The sequence below is a fragment of the Microplitis mediator genome, chromosome 1 (genome assembly GCF_029852145.1).
Source record: "Microplitis mediator isolate UGA2020A chromosome 1, iyMicMedi2.1, whole genome shotgun sequence".
Lineage (NCBI taxonomy): Eukaryota > Metazoa > Arthropoda > Insecta > Hymenoptera > Braconidae > Microplitis > Microplitis mediator.
Genome location: NC_079969.1, coordinates 2,596,340 through 2,612,351, shown reverse-complemented (window position 1 = coordinate 2,612,351; position 16,012 = coordinate 2,596,340). Strand labels below are relative to the sequence as shown.

At 29.3% G+C, this 16,012-nt stretch overlaps 1 protein-coding gene and 1 pseudogene across 2 annotated transcripts; both read right to left on the bottom strand.

The window, feature by feature from the left end:
* Positions 1 to 1,227: 1,227 nt before the first annotated feature.
* LOC130665371 (dynein axonemal heavy chain 1) lies at positions 1,228 to 15,785 on the bottom strand. 2 transcript variants are annotated; one of them, XM_057465712.1, is made up of 9 exons: positions 15,515 to 15,785; positions 14,560 to 14,703; positions 14,121 to 14,468; positions 12,952 to 13,427; positions 10,341 to 11,131; positions 3,940 to 4,071; positions 3,144 to 3,648; positions 2,908 to 3,040; positions 1,228 to 1,568 (listed from the first exon to the last, which is right to left on the bottom strand). In XM_057465712.1, the coding sequence occupies exons 1-9, from the start codon at positions 15,680 to 15,682 to the stop codon at positions 1,392 to 1,394; spliced, it is 2,874 nt and encodes a 957-aa protein (XP_057321695.1). In that variant the 5' UTR covers positions 15,683 to 15,785; the 3' UTR covers positions 1,228 to 1,391. The 2 variants fall into 2 exon arrangements, with proteins under 2 accessions (XP_057321695.1, XP_057321703.1); XM_057465720.1 differs by having other exon boundaries at positions 14,560 to 14,687; positions 15,515 to 15,636.
* LOC130665385 (uncharacterized) lies at positions 5,693 to 7,699 on the bottom strand (annotated as a pseudogene).
* Positions 15,786 to 16,012: the final 227 nt, after the last annotated feature.

Genomic DNA, 16,012 nt, shown 5'->3' with positions numbered 1-16,012 from the left:
AGCTCATTGAATATCAGCGATATTTTAAATCCCCCCAGAATTAATTAGTATGTAGAAAATGAGGTACTTGTTTACAATCACTCCTCCACCTGTTTGTATCAAGCAAAAAACCAAAATTATGCAAATTGCCAAGAGACTTGTTTCATTCTCTGGCATTTGTCGGCGCATTAAAGATGTGTTTGCTTATTTAGGTGTTATTTAAGCATTAATAAATTGTACATGTGTACCATAGGTATAAATTAGCTTGATTTCAAGATTAAGTTTGAAATTTTTCTGTTCCGTGCTACCCTGCACCATTTGACATATTTTTCTTTTTATTCTATGTATTGACTCTTAAGTCAACCACCAAAACTTAAGGTATATGCCTATTTGCCATAATTTCTGTAGTTTCGTCCTAAGTACGTTAACGGACTCGTCAGTAAGGCTATGTTAACGTACTCATGCCTTAGACTACATCTCTTACTAGTACGAGCCGGCGTGAAACTGTGTTGCGGGCTTCAGCCAGACACTATACTAGCAAAGGAAGGCGGATACCGTCCAAACTACTTGTAACCAAGTGCTAGGTGAGCTGTTGTACACCGTTAGTGTATTGAAATAACAGAAATATGTCAATTTTCCACTATACAAGAGCTCAAAAAATATTTTAACTCTTAGTTAGACCTTTCTATCGCCACCGTCCATCTTACGGTATTAATAAAATTAATTATTAGTATTTATTAGAAATTTATTAAATTTATTTTGGAAAATCAACATGATTTTTGTCATTTTTGCTCAATTTTGCACACTTTAGTTACAAGGTTCGGATAGATATCTTGTGTTATAGACATAAATGCATACAGAAAATTCTTTCCGCCGTGTAGCAGAACACGTGGAAAAAGTTTAATTATAGATCTTTAATGTGTAAGCACTTGGAACTTTAGAAAATGTGTGGAGTCGCTATTGCCAACAATTACCGAAAATGATAATCCACAAGGGTATTATGACAAATACGAATCGATTCGAATACTCAATACGTGGTTACATTAACATGATTAAACAACTAGATGACAATGATTGAAATTCAAAGCATTTAATACTGCTCTGTTTAACTTCAAACGCTTATAAATTTACTGTTTATTACTGATATTGATTTCGAATAAATTCATGTAAATTAAGTTACTCCTCTATCCAGACGACTCCATAAATAAATTCATCCAAAGTAAAAATCAATTATTTATTTTCGTCAGTACGCTTGAGTTGCATATAAATTTTTTAATATGAGGAATTAAAAAGTAATTTACTGGCTGTTGATTTATGTAATTCCATCGACCGGGTAATTTCAAAAATTTCCTTCGGGATAAATCGATTAGGGGATAAAAATAACTCGTTATTTATACGTCTGGCTCTGGCTCTTAGTCTTGGTCTTGTGCTTTGCAATCGAACGTTTTTATATTTTCAAAGCTCTTATTATTTACATAAGGCTCTATTGCATGGGCGTTTTTTATCAAACCCTTTTTAACAAATTCTATTAAAGGAATGCAGTCTTTGAGTTGTTGAAGTAAATTTTTATCTGAGCATAATTGTAATACCTTAAAAAAATGACATTTTTCGTTACTTTATTATTTATTTTTTTTAGTTTTTAACCATGACCAAATTACCCGCTATTATTATTTGCTACAAATTGAATCAGAAAATGACTTATTTTACCCCTTAATTATTCTTATTTTTTTTCTAATTTGCCGTTAAAAATATTGAAAATTATTTTTTAAAAAAACGAAATTTTTGTATTCAATGGAATTTTTAAAAATTAAATTTTCATGAAATGTCGATATTTTGAAATCTTAGGGAGGGGAGGGGGTGGAAAAACTTTCAAAATTTTTTAGATAACTCTTATGACAAACGAAGGAAATTTTCAGCGCTTAGTTTTCGCGCAAACTTGAAAACATTTCGGTCAAATAGATTTTGAAATTTAAATGGAACTCAAAAAATAAAAAAAGAAGTTCTGTTGTTTTTGAATATTGAAACTATTAAATCGATATATCGATTTAAACATCTAATCAGTTCTGGAACTTTTAGATTGCTTAAGGCGGGAAACGGGTCTGAGATACAAAAAAAAAAAGGATATTTTTGTGATTTTTTTTTTTCAGAGTACCTTCGTTATTAAAATTCTCAAAATTTGAAACATTATTAAGCATCATTCCAAGAATATTCTGCGAAATTTTCATGAAAAAATTTGGAAAAATAAGCCAGTGGTAGTGGGGAGAGACGAGTCACTTAAAAAAAGTCTCCATGCCGTAGGCAGGATAACTCATGACTGCCTCATCTGAAATAAAAAAACCAAAAAGATTTCTTTAGTACATGAGTTTATCTTGGATTTGAACGAAGGAATAAACAAAATATTCATTTTTGAATTTTTGCTAAAGGTGAAATCAAAAAATTGATTTTTCCAAAAATTTCTTCTTTTTGTTTAATTAAAAAATAAGTAGTTATTGAAAAAAAAAATTCTTCGTTCAAATCTAAAATAAACTCATATACTAAAGAAATCTTTTTGGTTTTTTTATTTCAGATAAGGCAGTCATGAGTTATCCTGCCTACGGCATGGAGACTTTTTTTAAGTGACTCGTCTCTCCCTACTACCACTGGCTTATTTTTCCATATTTTTTTACGAAAATTTCACAGAATATTCTTGGAGTGATGCTTAATTATATCACAAATTTTAAGAATTTTAATAACGAACGTACTCTGAAAAAAAAATCACAAATATCCTCTTTGTTTTGTATCTCAGACCCGTTTCCCTAAAAGACTCGTTTCAATTTTTACTCAATAACCCATGGCGCTATTTGTTCTCTATAATAAATTAGGCTTTAATGTCTTGATTGGAATAATTCGGACATGGTCCATTCAACCCCGTAATAATAAAACCAATACATAAGGATTTGCCTGTGCTTTTTTAATAATACGTCTCCAATTCCGTTGAACCGTACTGAATTTTTTATACTCAACTGGCAGCTGTCTGCTGATACCTTCGTTACTAAAAATGGGTTCCAAATATATCCACATTCTAAAAAATCAATACCACAGATATGAATTATAATATAATTCAGTCAACCAATCCTTAGCGCTACTAGCGCTATATATATATATGTATATGTATATAAACAAACTTTTGCACATCTGTCCAAGTAGTCAAAACTTTCTGTATCGAATCTAAACTAATATTCCACTCGTTAACGAAATTTTCAAACATTGCGCTGTAATTCGAGCTCGAAATCTTCTCAATTTCTGATCGATCTTCATAAAGTTTAGTCATAATTTCATTTGAAATATTAACAATACACGTTTCAGTGCTCCCTGAATACGGAATTATTTCGATCTGAATATTGCGCCATGACACCGCTATGTTGTCAAGTGCTTCTTCAATAGAGTATTCTTGTCGTGCATTATCAGCTACTCGGGTTATAATTTCCATATAATCCATAATACGAAGGTCAAGTAGATTTTTTAGTGTCAAAGAACATGTTGGAGTGGATATTTGAATTCCTGTATGCTCATTAATTTCATCAAAATGTCGCTCTTTCATTCCAGGAAATTCAATAATATTTATAAGGTGTATATACGGTTTGAATGACTGGATTTTATTATTAATGTATGCAGTTATTTTTAATATATCTATTTTTCGAAGAAAAAAATTATTTTATTTTTTAAAATTCAGTTTTCTGTTATACGGTTGCTATGGTAACTATTTTGGAAAGGGGCGTTACCGTAGCAACAGTTGGTAGTGGGGGTCAGCATAGCAACGGTAGGGAGTGGGGAGCGTTGCCATGACGATATAAAGAAGTGGGGAGCGTTGCTATGGTTACCAGCAGTAGTGGGAAGAGATGGGGTGGGGGGTTCAAGCAACTGAACGTAAAGAGGAGGGAACTTGAAGTAATTTGAATAAAAAATATTTTTGATTATTACCTGGTTGATTATTAAATATTTCGGAACAATAGTAAATTTTTTTTTCCATTTCCTCAATTGATTTTTCTAATTGATTATTATCGATACTAATTAAAGGATTTTCTAGCCAAGTTTCTTCAGCTTTTACCCAATCTTAGTTTAAAAAAATATTTAAATAACTTTTAATATAAATGGAGTATAAAAATGAAAAAAAAATTATTTTAATGTTTTAATTGCTGTTATTTTCTAAAAGGAACCGAGTCAAGATTTTCTTGAGCCAAAAGACTTTCTCTTGGTTAAAGAAAATTCGTCTTGGTCAAAAGAGATTTCCACTTTATCCGATAGAATATTTACTTTTAGTAGTGTATTTTTTTTCTGAACGCCATTGCAGCAGTCATAGGATTATTTCACGTTTTTAGAAAAAAAATACATTATACTTAACATGAATAAATTATCGGAAAAAATTCTCTTATTTGGGAGCTTATAAACTTCTTCAGAATAAAAGTTGGAAGCCAATATAGGGGAGGGAGGGGCAAAAGGGGGTACTTAAAGAAATAACAAGTTTTCGAGGACTCAAACACGCTAAATCTTTTTTTTTTTTTTAATGATATTCAAAGTAAATAGAAGAAATTTTCAGTTACCGTTGAAAAAAAAAATTTTTCATTTCTGCGGGCAAAGTGGGGTTAAATTCACTGTAATCGTGGGAAATAATGCGGCGCTTTTATTTATTACCATTTTTGAAATAAAAATTACGAAAAATTTTGTTCATTTTGTGGTAGACTTCATAAAATTTACCGAATACCGAATAAAATTTACAGTAGACTACGGTAAAATTTTTTGAAAAAAAGTTAAAAATTAACTTACTTACCGACAAATGATTAGGTCGTGCCATCCGTCCCACGATTACAGTGAATTTAACGGTAATTTTTAACGAAAATTTCTTTCCGTGTACAATAGAATTCATTAGATACATATAATCAAATCTGTTAACTTATAAATATTCGAAACCTTTGAACATTTTTAAGTATTGGGGATTTAAGTTTGACAAAATAAAAATTTAATAACATTGATATTCAAAAATTGTCATATTCTGTAATATATATATATATATATATAGGACCTATATACATAATTGAATATTAATATTTATAGGTTTCATATCAATGAAGTCTGATCAGATCTAATCATATATAAACTTATGCACGACTATACATGAATTTATATTAGCCATGACTGATCAGATCTAATTGTATATAGACCTATATATAGTTTTATACATCGAGACATAATGGATTGGTCAGACATGATCAGATCAAATAATATATAACGTCATACCCAATTATATATGGAGGTAGATATGATTATATATGATTTCATATCAATCATTAATCACACATAATTATATTTAATTAGGCAAAATCATTTTTTTTCCGGGGGGTTTCCATTAAAGCTTCCGATCACCTCAATACCGAAATGTCGGTTGATTGATTAGAAAAGCTACCGAAAAACGAATGGGTAACAGCTACCAAAAATCAATTGGTTGCAGGTACCGAAATAATCGGTAGCTGCTACTGAAAAATAATCGGTAGTAGCTACCGATCGTTAATCATGAAACCGATACTTCCCGAGTTTTTAGAAAATTTCCGACTTTTTAGCGGGAAGTTAAAACATACTCTTATCAATTTTTATTAAAGTCCAACAGTTTACATGCTAGATATCTTCAAATTTGGTCACTACCAAATCGGCAAAAAAAAATTTAATTGTAATCAATTTTTTAAATGTTCATATAAATGTATCATTAATTAACTTTACTTGAGTGAGTACATAAGTGTATTAGGATTTCTTTTGAATTCTATATATTTATTACTCGTTGTATCGTAATGAGTAATACTGCTTTCACGCAAACTGCTCGAATCACCCGCGAGTATTATTTTATCATTGCATTTGACAATATGATATTTATCATGCTGTTCGATTGAATACTTCTCGTCTTCAAAGGTAAATGACATAGAATTATTTGCATCACTCCAATCAACTGTTGTAGGCTTAATGTTTTCTTTAAATAGCTGATAACAATTAACTGTTACCGGTCCATTGTCGCTAGGGATAGAAGTTCCTGTACCGGGATCATTAGGAGAAGCTTTATAATGCATTCTTTCACCAATATCTTTGTCTTTTGATATCAATTTCAATGTCTTACCAGAATTATTCTTAATTTCATAACGCATAACTAAACCGTTGTCTGTGCAGACACCGATTTCCGAAATTACAACATCATTTCCATAGAAAGATTCAAATTTGTATCTATTGAACCAGTACAGTAGTTTCTTGTCACTACGAGTTTTCAAATGTCCAATATATGATTCAATGTCTTCACACAAACGTGAGTAAACGGATGTAGAGCTATCAGTATAAAATTCATCAAATTTATTATGATTATCATCAGCAAATGAAACGACACCCGGTTGTAGTTTTAGATCCTTCTACTCCATTTTACTTTCATATGAACTATAATCAACTCCCACGAGATATAACTTACGCATTTGAATCCATCCAAGAGCGTATTGCTGATACGATGCATTAAATTGGTAGGCAGCAATATTTTCACGTTGAACGCGTATCGAAAATATGAAATCTCTTGATTTGAATACGCCGAGACCAATGAAAGGAAATATATTTACGTCAAAATTTCAATTTCTTCTGTAATATTTGGCCAATGCGCTTCTAAAACTTCGTTACAAGTTATTTTCGGATCCCGGCCAAACAGACCGTAGGCTATAAAATCCAAATTTGGATGGATGGTTTTGTCTAATATTTTCTTTACAGAATTCACGAGTGTCGATTTAAAACCGAGCCAAGTGTACATATCAACACAAAACCCTCCCAGTGCAAGTATCGCTGAAAACGTCGGGACGTTGTTATCATGAATACACGAATAGTCTTGATAAATACCGTTTTGTACGTCAGTAACTGTATTGAAGTCTTTATTCAATTCTTTTTTAAGAAGTGGGAATTCCGGTGATCTTATATCTCTTTCATATTGAGGAGGGTCGTTCAATTTATTCGTTAATAAACGTGGAATCCCCATAAGGACAATGTGATGACCAAATCGTGGGTAGCCTAATGATTTATTTAATTTGGGCAGTAATTTTATAATTCTATCATGGCAAATTCCCTTAATCTTTTTATTGTTTCCAATGTACTCGTACATCGCGAGCAAGCGAGGATATGTGATGGACAAAGCATACCAATTATCCTGCCAAGGGATTTCGTCCATGCTGCCTAATTCTTCTAGTTTTTCTTCCATTTTTGTTATCAAATCTTCAACGATCGTTAAATACTTGGTCTTTTCATTGTCTAATTGATACATTGATAACAATCCGATTCCAAAATTACTTAGGTCTGAAGTTTTTGGTCTTAACACTCCGTCTTTAGTTTCCATGAATTTCTCTTGGAATGCTGTCGTCATTTTGTTGGCATACTCGGCTGCAAGTGTTGTATATTTTTCACCTACATTTTGGTCAATCATCAATTTTTTGACCTCCACGAATGGGTCCGCAGGCAATTCATCGGCGGTATTTGAATTGTTTTCAACTGTGACTGGTTCAATATTCGATTCCTTCTGCTTTATCGGTTGGTCCTCATGCAATTGATTGTCGCGCTTTGATGAATTTGTAATAAATATATACAAAATGCACAATGCTACTGCAATAACTATTATTGCAGATATAAATGAAGTCTGTGTCGTCATGTTTCTTAGATTTGATTCTAAATAATCGCATAACTCGTTCGTTTTCTATATAATAAGGCGAATAAAAAATAAAAATTTATTTAAGATAAAAGTCGATGATTTCTGATAAGAAATGAGTATCGAATTACTTGACACTAGTCCTATCCAAAAGTTTCCATAGAATCCATTGGAATGGGGCACAAGCCGCTTAAATACCAATACAAGTCTGAAGGATTCTATGCGGATTTTGATCCATTTGAGTAGATTCTATGGGAATTTCGGGATAGGGAAAACGCCCTATAAATCTATGACAATATTCATAAATTTGTTTCGAAAGAGAGTAATTTCTATATTGGCCAAGTGTATGCCGTCGCAATGACTATTGTTGATGCTAAAAAAATGATTGAATCCGGTACTAAGGAGCTAGAGAATTTGAAACAGAATTCCGTTTGGCTGTGGATGCGCGCGCAATTTTTAGCCAAACGAACCCGACAAAAAGTTTGTATTTTTTAAGACGCTATATCTTATATAAATAATAGAGATAGACGAAAGATGATTCAGCACGGAAAAAAATCTGCCATGGTCTTTATTAGATATTTATTGATTCGTCAGTTACAAAATTCAAAAGTAAAAATGTTAAATCGAAAAAATTTAATCTGACGGAAATTTTCAATCAGACCTTTTATGTAGGGAATTGAATTTTACATAAGAATAAGTAAAAATGAATTTTGCACACCTCAAGCGCGAAAGCGCTGGTGTGCTTTATGATCGCTCTAAATTTTTTGACTCATTCATTCACATAAAATTATCTCTAGACTTTTTCGGTTACACTAAAATGGGTCAAATTTTATACCAATAAAAAAAAAAAAATAAAAGTAATGATTAAAAATAAAATGAGCGATTGAGGTGTGCAATTTTGGATTTTCCAACATTTTTTTTACTCAAATGTTCTAGCAGTTCAGACGTAAAACATCAAATTATGAATTAAAATTAAAAATAGCGATGATAGACCTCTTAAAATCAATATTAAGGGCTCAAACTTTCATGAAATTTTTTTTTTGTCATTCTGAATAATATTCTCGATATAGCTATAAAAAAAAAAAAGTCAATTTTTTTGGCCCAGTCTAATCTACATAAAGAAGGGAAAACAAAATGTAACTGCGCTAAGCAAACAATGAATTTGCGTGCATTAATATTAAAATAAACTAAAAGATTTTTGTTCCCACAAACATAACTTTTTATATAAATCTATAAAGTCTACACTGCAAAAAAGAACTGGGGTAAATCCAGGCGGCGTTGTAATAACACCGCTGTTCTACTACAGCAATAACACCGCTGCCGGTGTAAATATTATTTACCGATGTTAAAAAAAATTCCCTATAAATGGAATTTTTTACACCAATTTAACACCAGTATTTTAACACCACTTAATTACACCTATATTTACTAAATCTACACTGCAAAAAACCGGGGTAAATCCAGGCGGTGTAGGTGTTCAAATTTTCGGTGTTAAATTTCAACGCCGAGATCGGTGTTACAATAACACCGCCGTCGGTGTAAATATTATTTACCGATATTAAAAAAAATTCCCTATAAATGGAATTTTTTACACCAATTTAACACCAGTATTTTAACACCACTTAATTACACCTATATTTACTAAATCTACACTGAAAAACCCGGGGTAAATCCAGGCGGTGTAGGTGTTTAAATATTCGGTGGTAATTTCAACACCGAAATCGGTGTTACAATAACACCGCCGCCGGTGTAAATATTTACCGATGTTAAAAAAAATTCCCTATAAACGAAATTTTTTACATCAATTTAACACCAGTATTTTAACACCACTTAATTACACCTATATTTACTAAATCTACACTGCAAAAAACCGGGGTAAATCCAGGCGGTGTAGGTGTTCAAATTTTCGGTGTTAAATTTCAACGCCGAGATCGGTGTTACAATAACACCGCCGTCGGTGTAAATATTATTTACCGATATTAAAAAAAATTCCCTAAAAATGGAATTTTTTACACCAATTTAACACCAGTATTTTAACACCACTTAAGTACACCTATATTTACTAAATCTACACTGCAAAAAAGAACTGGGGTAAATCCAGGCGGCGTGGTGTTAAAATATTCGGTGTTAAATTTCAATACCGAAATTGGTGTTACAATAACACCGCCGCCGGTGTAAATATTATTTACCGATTTTAAAAAAAATTCCCTATAAATGGAATTTTTTACACCAATTTAACACCAGTATTTTAACACCACTTAATTACACCTATATTTACTAAATCTACACTTCAAAAAACCGGGGTAAATCCAGGCGGAGTAGGTGTTAAAATTTTCGGTGTTAAATTTCAACACCGAAATTGGTGTTACAAGAACACCACAGCCGGTGTAAATATTCTTTACCAGTGTTGAAAAATTTCCTTATAAGTGGAATTTTTTGACACCTCTAAATTACACGACCTACACCGGTTTTATTTTCTCTTAACACCACGCGGTGTTAAATTGACTCTATTTTTAACACCGCTTTTTTTACAGTGTACGTTAAAATGTATATAATACTTTTTTATTAAAAATTTAATTCTCTATAAATTTTACCATATTTCAAAAATTTTCCTCACAATTTTCAAAATTACCCTCCCTATTTTTCCAAATCATTAGAAATTTATCTATTATACCTGAGGCCGTCGTCCAAAGGATATCATAAGGCTCAAAATCGTCAATAAGTTTTTCTAAATGTTCATAAGACGTGACTGGTAAATCAAAAAAACTCTGACGTTGATTCAGGATTAGCGACTGTGTCCTACAATAATCTAATGATTTTCTCGTCCGTTTGACTTCTAAAGCCCATTCATTTATTCTATCAATCTCACTGAAGCCAATTATCCTTTCAAAGTCACTCGTCAATACTTTAATTTTTTCCTCCAGTAACAATCGGTCATTTTTTTGAATTTTCATAAATTTTTCAAACTCTCGTTTCATTCTTTCCGCGGCAAATTCAATTTGACCCTCTATTTTCGATGGATACCCAATAGCCTCCCATTTCATAGCAAAATCTTCATCAGAAATATTGTATTTTATCGTATCCAGTAACTCGTACTCGGTAATTATGAACTCCATTTCATTACGAAGTTTTATTATTTGCTCTGGAATATCCGCGATATATTTTTGTAATTTAATTAGTTCTTCAATGTAATCTGAGTCTTTAATTAACTTATCTTCAATACTAAGGTAATTAGCAAGTATTGTATTTATTTTCTGTCTACATCGAGCTGTCAGTACATCGACAAAACCGTTTATTATTTTTTTATATTTTTCTATCAAAAATTTTTTGAATTCCAGTTTTATTTTAAATGACTTTATATAAAATATATCTGGTATTTTAGCATCCAAACTATCGAGTTCCGATGTGTAATAAATTATTGCTTCATATATTTCATGTGTATCGAAATTTTTTTCACGAATTTCGCTTCAAAAAATAATAATTATGCGTGAGTGCTTTGAGTTTTTGTGGGTATAAAAAATTTAAAAAATAAACTTCTGTTTATTTTTATTTTTTTTTTTTTTTTTTGCCAAAAAAAAAATACTACAAAAAAATTTTTCAATTTTTTTATACACTAAAAAATTTTCAGAGTACACGTGGATTAAATTCGAAGTGAATGCAGAGCGGATGATTTATTTGTTTTTATTTAATCTCCTTTAAGTGAAATTCACTTTGAAGGGGAGTTTATTTTAGTAGGGGAGGGTGGGGCAAGAAGACCCCCCTGAAATTTTTATAAAAAAAAACTTTTTTTTTTTCGTCTAATTAAAAATCGTGTAAATAAAAAAAATTTAATATACTTTCGCATTTTTACCCCTACGCCTCGCCTGGGGCAAAATGGACCAGCCGAAAATTCTGAAAAAACGATTTCATATTTTTCAGCTGATTTTCTATGCCTGGGGCAAATTTGCTCACTAAAAATATTCGAAAATTTGGAAAATCCAAAAGTGCACGCCTCGAAAGCTCATGTTATGTTTTTTTTTTTAAAGTTAAATTTCGAATAAAATTGAATATCCCGCTCTTTTCCCATAGAAATTTCCATGGTAAATATACGGTAATAAAAGTAAAAAAAAAATAAATAAGGAGAACATTCCTAATGAAAAATGGCGGCAGTGTGTGTTTGTTTACATGTAAGATTGCCGGTTTTAACCGTAATGATTTATTTTTAAAAAAACGAGAAGGCCTACAGTAGTGATTTTCGAAAGGAACCTTCTTTGCTTATTTCTGAAAATTTTGAAAAAAAAATTAAGTAGTTTCGTCAAGTCGTTCTCGAGATATCCGTACCACGCCGTTTTTTTGAACCACAGACTAATGGACGTCCACGATAAATTTTTTTTAATGAACTTTTTTTTATATTAATACATATTAGACAAATTAAAAAAAGTATCAGGATTATTTATTAGTGTTCCAGCTTTATATTGATGTGTTTTTCATAATGTGTAAGAGTAATAGAAAAAAAATATATGCACTTTAATGAGTGGAAATCGTGTGACCTTGACAGGTTGGTTATAAAGCACAACTTCTCCGCTTCGCTTCCGAGGCGTGCAAAAGTTTTTTTTCAACCCACCCTAATTTACATACTAAACATACATTTAAAAAGTTTTATTGATGAATAGATAATTAATATATTGTAGCAATATATTTTTTTGAAATATATTATCATATATTAATACGGCAAAAATATAAATATTATTTTATATAGTGTGCAATATATCACATTATAATATTCATATATTTTAAAGTATATGAAGTTTTTTTATGCGGGAACTAATGGATAATTTTGACAAAATATTTTCTCATGTTTATTAAAATTGTAAATGATATGCAGCGAAAACTAGAGAATATATTATTGTTAAATAAATATTAAATTTAAATTCAAATTATAACCAGTAAATTATTCATTACGTTTGTTATTCGTGTAAAATGTATGTTAATTAATTACAAATTGTTTTTTCAAGAGCTATTAATCGCTTCCGAGGCGTGCAAAAAAAATCACTCGGCATACGGAGTCAGTAGGGAGTTTTTCCAACGGAGTGATTTTGGAGTGAACTGAATTTTATTTAAATCCGTATCCATTCCAGTTCGGAGTTTTATTACTAAAATAAACTCGAGATCTTCAGAGTGAATTTCACTTAAAAGGGATTACATAAATACCAATAAGTAACCGGATCTCCATTCACTTCGGATTTAATCCGCGTTCACTGAAAATTTTTTAGTGTAATAAAATTTATTTATTTTAAAAAATTTACCTGATAAATATTTCGATATCTAGATTTAATAATTCGATATATTCATCATATTGTTTAGAAAATTCATCCAATAAACAAATACTCGGTCTATAAATAAATTCAATACTTTTTTTTACATCAACAATTGAATCGTCCATAAGTCCAATAGGGGAGAGAAATAAATCAGGCGGGAATTTTAGTTTATTAAATAATAAAATTTGTGGATTTGTAATTTCATGCAGTTGAATAACAACTTCGTCAATTATACAAATTAACGTCCGTATAAAATTATTTACGTTCATTGAGTAATTAATTCCTTTATAATTGGCTATTAAATTTAATTCAAAAATGGGATTTGATGACTCGAGTAGAAATTTTGATCTTATGAAATTGATGTTAAAATTTTCTGGCATTAAAATTTCTTGCGTAGGTTCTGAAGTTGTTAATAACGATAAGTACTGACTAATTGAAGTTTTAATGAGCGTATTAAGTGAAGTCTAAAATAAATCGCAAAAAAAATTATTTTTTTTCGTTTGAAGAAATAAAATGAAAGCTTAAGATTTAAAAAACTCGGCAACTATGAGATTTATATAAAAATTTATAGAATACTTTTTTGTAGATAATTTAATTCTCTATAATTTTATTTCTATAGATTTTTTTCATATTTTTGATAATTAAACTGATATTTTAATTTTAAGAATTAAATTCAGTTAATTATCAATAAAATTAATTTTTGTATTTATAAATTAATATTATGGCTAAAATATCGGAGATACGTCAAAAATTAGTGAATACAATTTTGTAGGGGATAAAATTTCCTACAAAAAGTGTTCTAGTGACTTTTTTTATAAATTTGATATTTTAGTAGATATCCGGGTTTAAAATTTTTAAATTAAAAATTAAATTTTACGGATAATTAAAAGTATTCTAATAATTTAATTTTTAATAAAATATCATATATATTTTAATTAGTGATTTTTTATCCAATCAATAATTAAATTAAATTTACTCAGTAATTTTTTTATTCCAATTAATAATAAAAAAATTAAATAATTAACTTATTATTTAATTAAAAAAATATTGAATTTTTTTACCCTGACCGGAATGAGTAGAAAATACGATTACAATTTTAATTTATATTAAAATTTATAGTCATTATTTAAATATTATTGTTATTGAATAAAAGGTACCTGCATTATTTGTATTGTAAGCGAGACAAAGCGTTTGATTTTAATAACTTCATACACTCGAGGGTTTACTTGATTTATTTTAAAAAACCCTTTGCTGACGTCACGAAATCCGATCAAAATAGAATCAACTATTTGTTGAACCCATTGTTCTTTAAGGTATTTAATTATTTTTGAAGAGTATTCGAGTTGAGAAGCTTTGAATTGTTCGAGCGTTAAAGAGCATCCAGGATTTGGTGAAAATAAACTCATGTATGAAACATTCCGACAGAGTAGAAATATTCGACTCAGTGCATCATGAACTTCTGGCCGTACATACAAAATATTTAAGTGCAATTTTTTTTTTATTTCCTAATTAAAATTTTTATAATTAATCTATTTATATTTCATTTCTTCGAGGGATAAAAAAAAATTTTTATTAATTGATTGCATTAATTTTTACCTCGAAATTTTTCATTCCAGTATCGATTTTTTTGCTCGTTAATTTAACTACAGACTTTTTCCAATTTGAATATTTTTCGAGTTTTCTTTCTAAAATTAATCTGGACTCGACTCTCTGGTAATCTAAAGCTACTTCATTAAAAAACTTTAAACAGAGTTGCAAAAAATTAATTGTTTTTATGATCCTGAAGTTAGCAGACAATTTATTAAGAATTTTCGAATTTATGATACTGAAGTTAGCCGACGTCAATAATTTTTGGATTTTTTTAAAAAATATAAATAATAAAAAAAAAAAAATATCTTGAAAAATTACACATATAGTTTTTTGAATTTTCTACATGTGCATTTTTTTAGTTTTTTTTTTTTCTCATAAATTTGTTGCAAAAAAAATTCCGAAAATTATAAATTGTCTGTTAACTTCGGGATCATTTCGAACTTTTGTTTGAACGACTTAATTTAAAAAAAAAATAAAACTAAAAATATGCACATGTAGAAAATTTAATATACTATAGGTGCAATTTTTTCGAATTTTTTTTTTTTTAATAATTTATTGTTTAAAAAAAATCCAAAAATTTTATGATACTGAAGTTAGCAGACGTCTAATAATTTTTGGATTTTTTTTTTAGACGACAAAACATAAAAAAAAAATATTCAAAAAAATTGCACCTATAGTTTATTAAATTTTCTACATGTGTATATTTTTATTTTATTTTTTTGCAATTGCTTTTTTGAAATACGAAAATTCAAAAATTTTTAAATGTCTGCTAACTTCAGGATCATAAAATTATTGAACGTCGTTTAATTAAATCTTAAGTTAATCAATAAATTTTTTTTTTAAATCAATGAAAATAATTATAATAATTAATTACAAAGTAATTAGTAATTAAATTTATTTAAAATTTAATTTTTAATTCAAAATTTTGCAACCCTAAATTATTGTTAATATTTAAAATTACCTCTGATATTTTCGACTCCGGAAATCGTATTTTACCAAACCGAGTTCCGGAATATATAATTTTATCAATCAACTCCTTATTTAAATCAATTTTTATATTTTTAACATCCAAACTATTTAAATAATAATAAAATCCCATTTTTTTATCATTATTATCATCGCCGTCCATTTTATCTGACAGCTAAATTTAAAATAAATTTATTTTCGCGCCATCTGTCATTTGTTTTTTAAAACCAACAAAATTTCCCGCTTTTTTTTAGTCAATTAATAAAATAAAATATATGTCAATCTTATCACTAATTTATAAATAAATTTTTGAAAAAACTCACGATCAATAAAATCTTCAATTCAAATTTCTCCCAAACAAAATTTTTTAATAAACAAAAAAAATCACTTTTTTCACTAAAAATTAATTACACCCACAACTACACTTTAATTACACTAATTACACTTTAATAACACTAATTACACTTACACTCATAATTAATTTCAAGCCGCA

Bases quoted from the DNA above. Each gene is read 5' to 3' on its own strand.
- LOC130665371 (XM_057465712.1), bottom strand. From the start codon at position 15,682: ATGGACGGCGATGATAATAATGATAAAAAAATGGGATTTTATTATTAT. The intron at 11,132-12,951 runs GTAAATTTTTTA...TATTTTTTGAAG, and splicing joins GATATCGAAATATTTATCAG to CGAAATTCGTGAAAAAAATT. The intron at 3,649-3,939 runs GTAATAATCAAA...TTCGAAAAATAG, and splicing joins AATATTTAATAATCAACCAG to ATATATTAAAAATAACTGCA.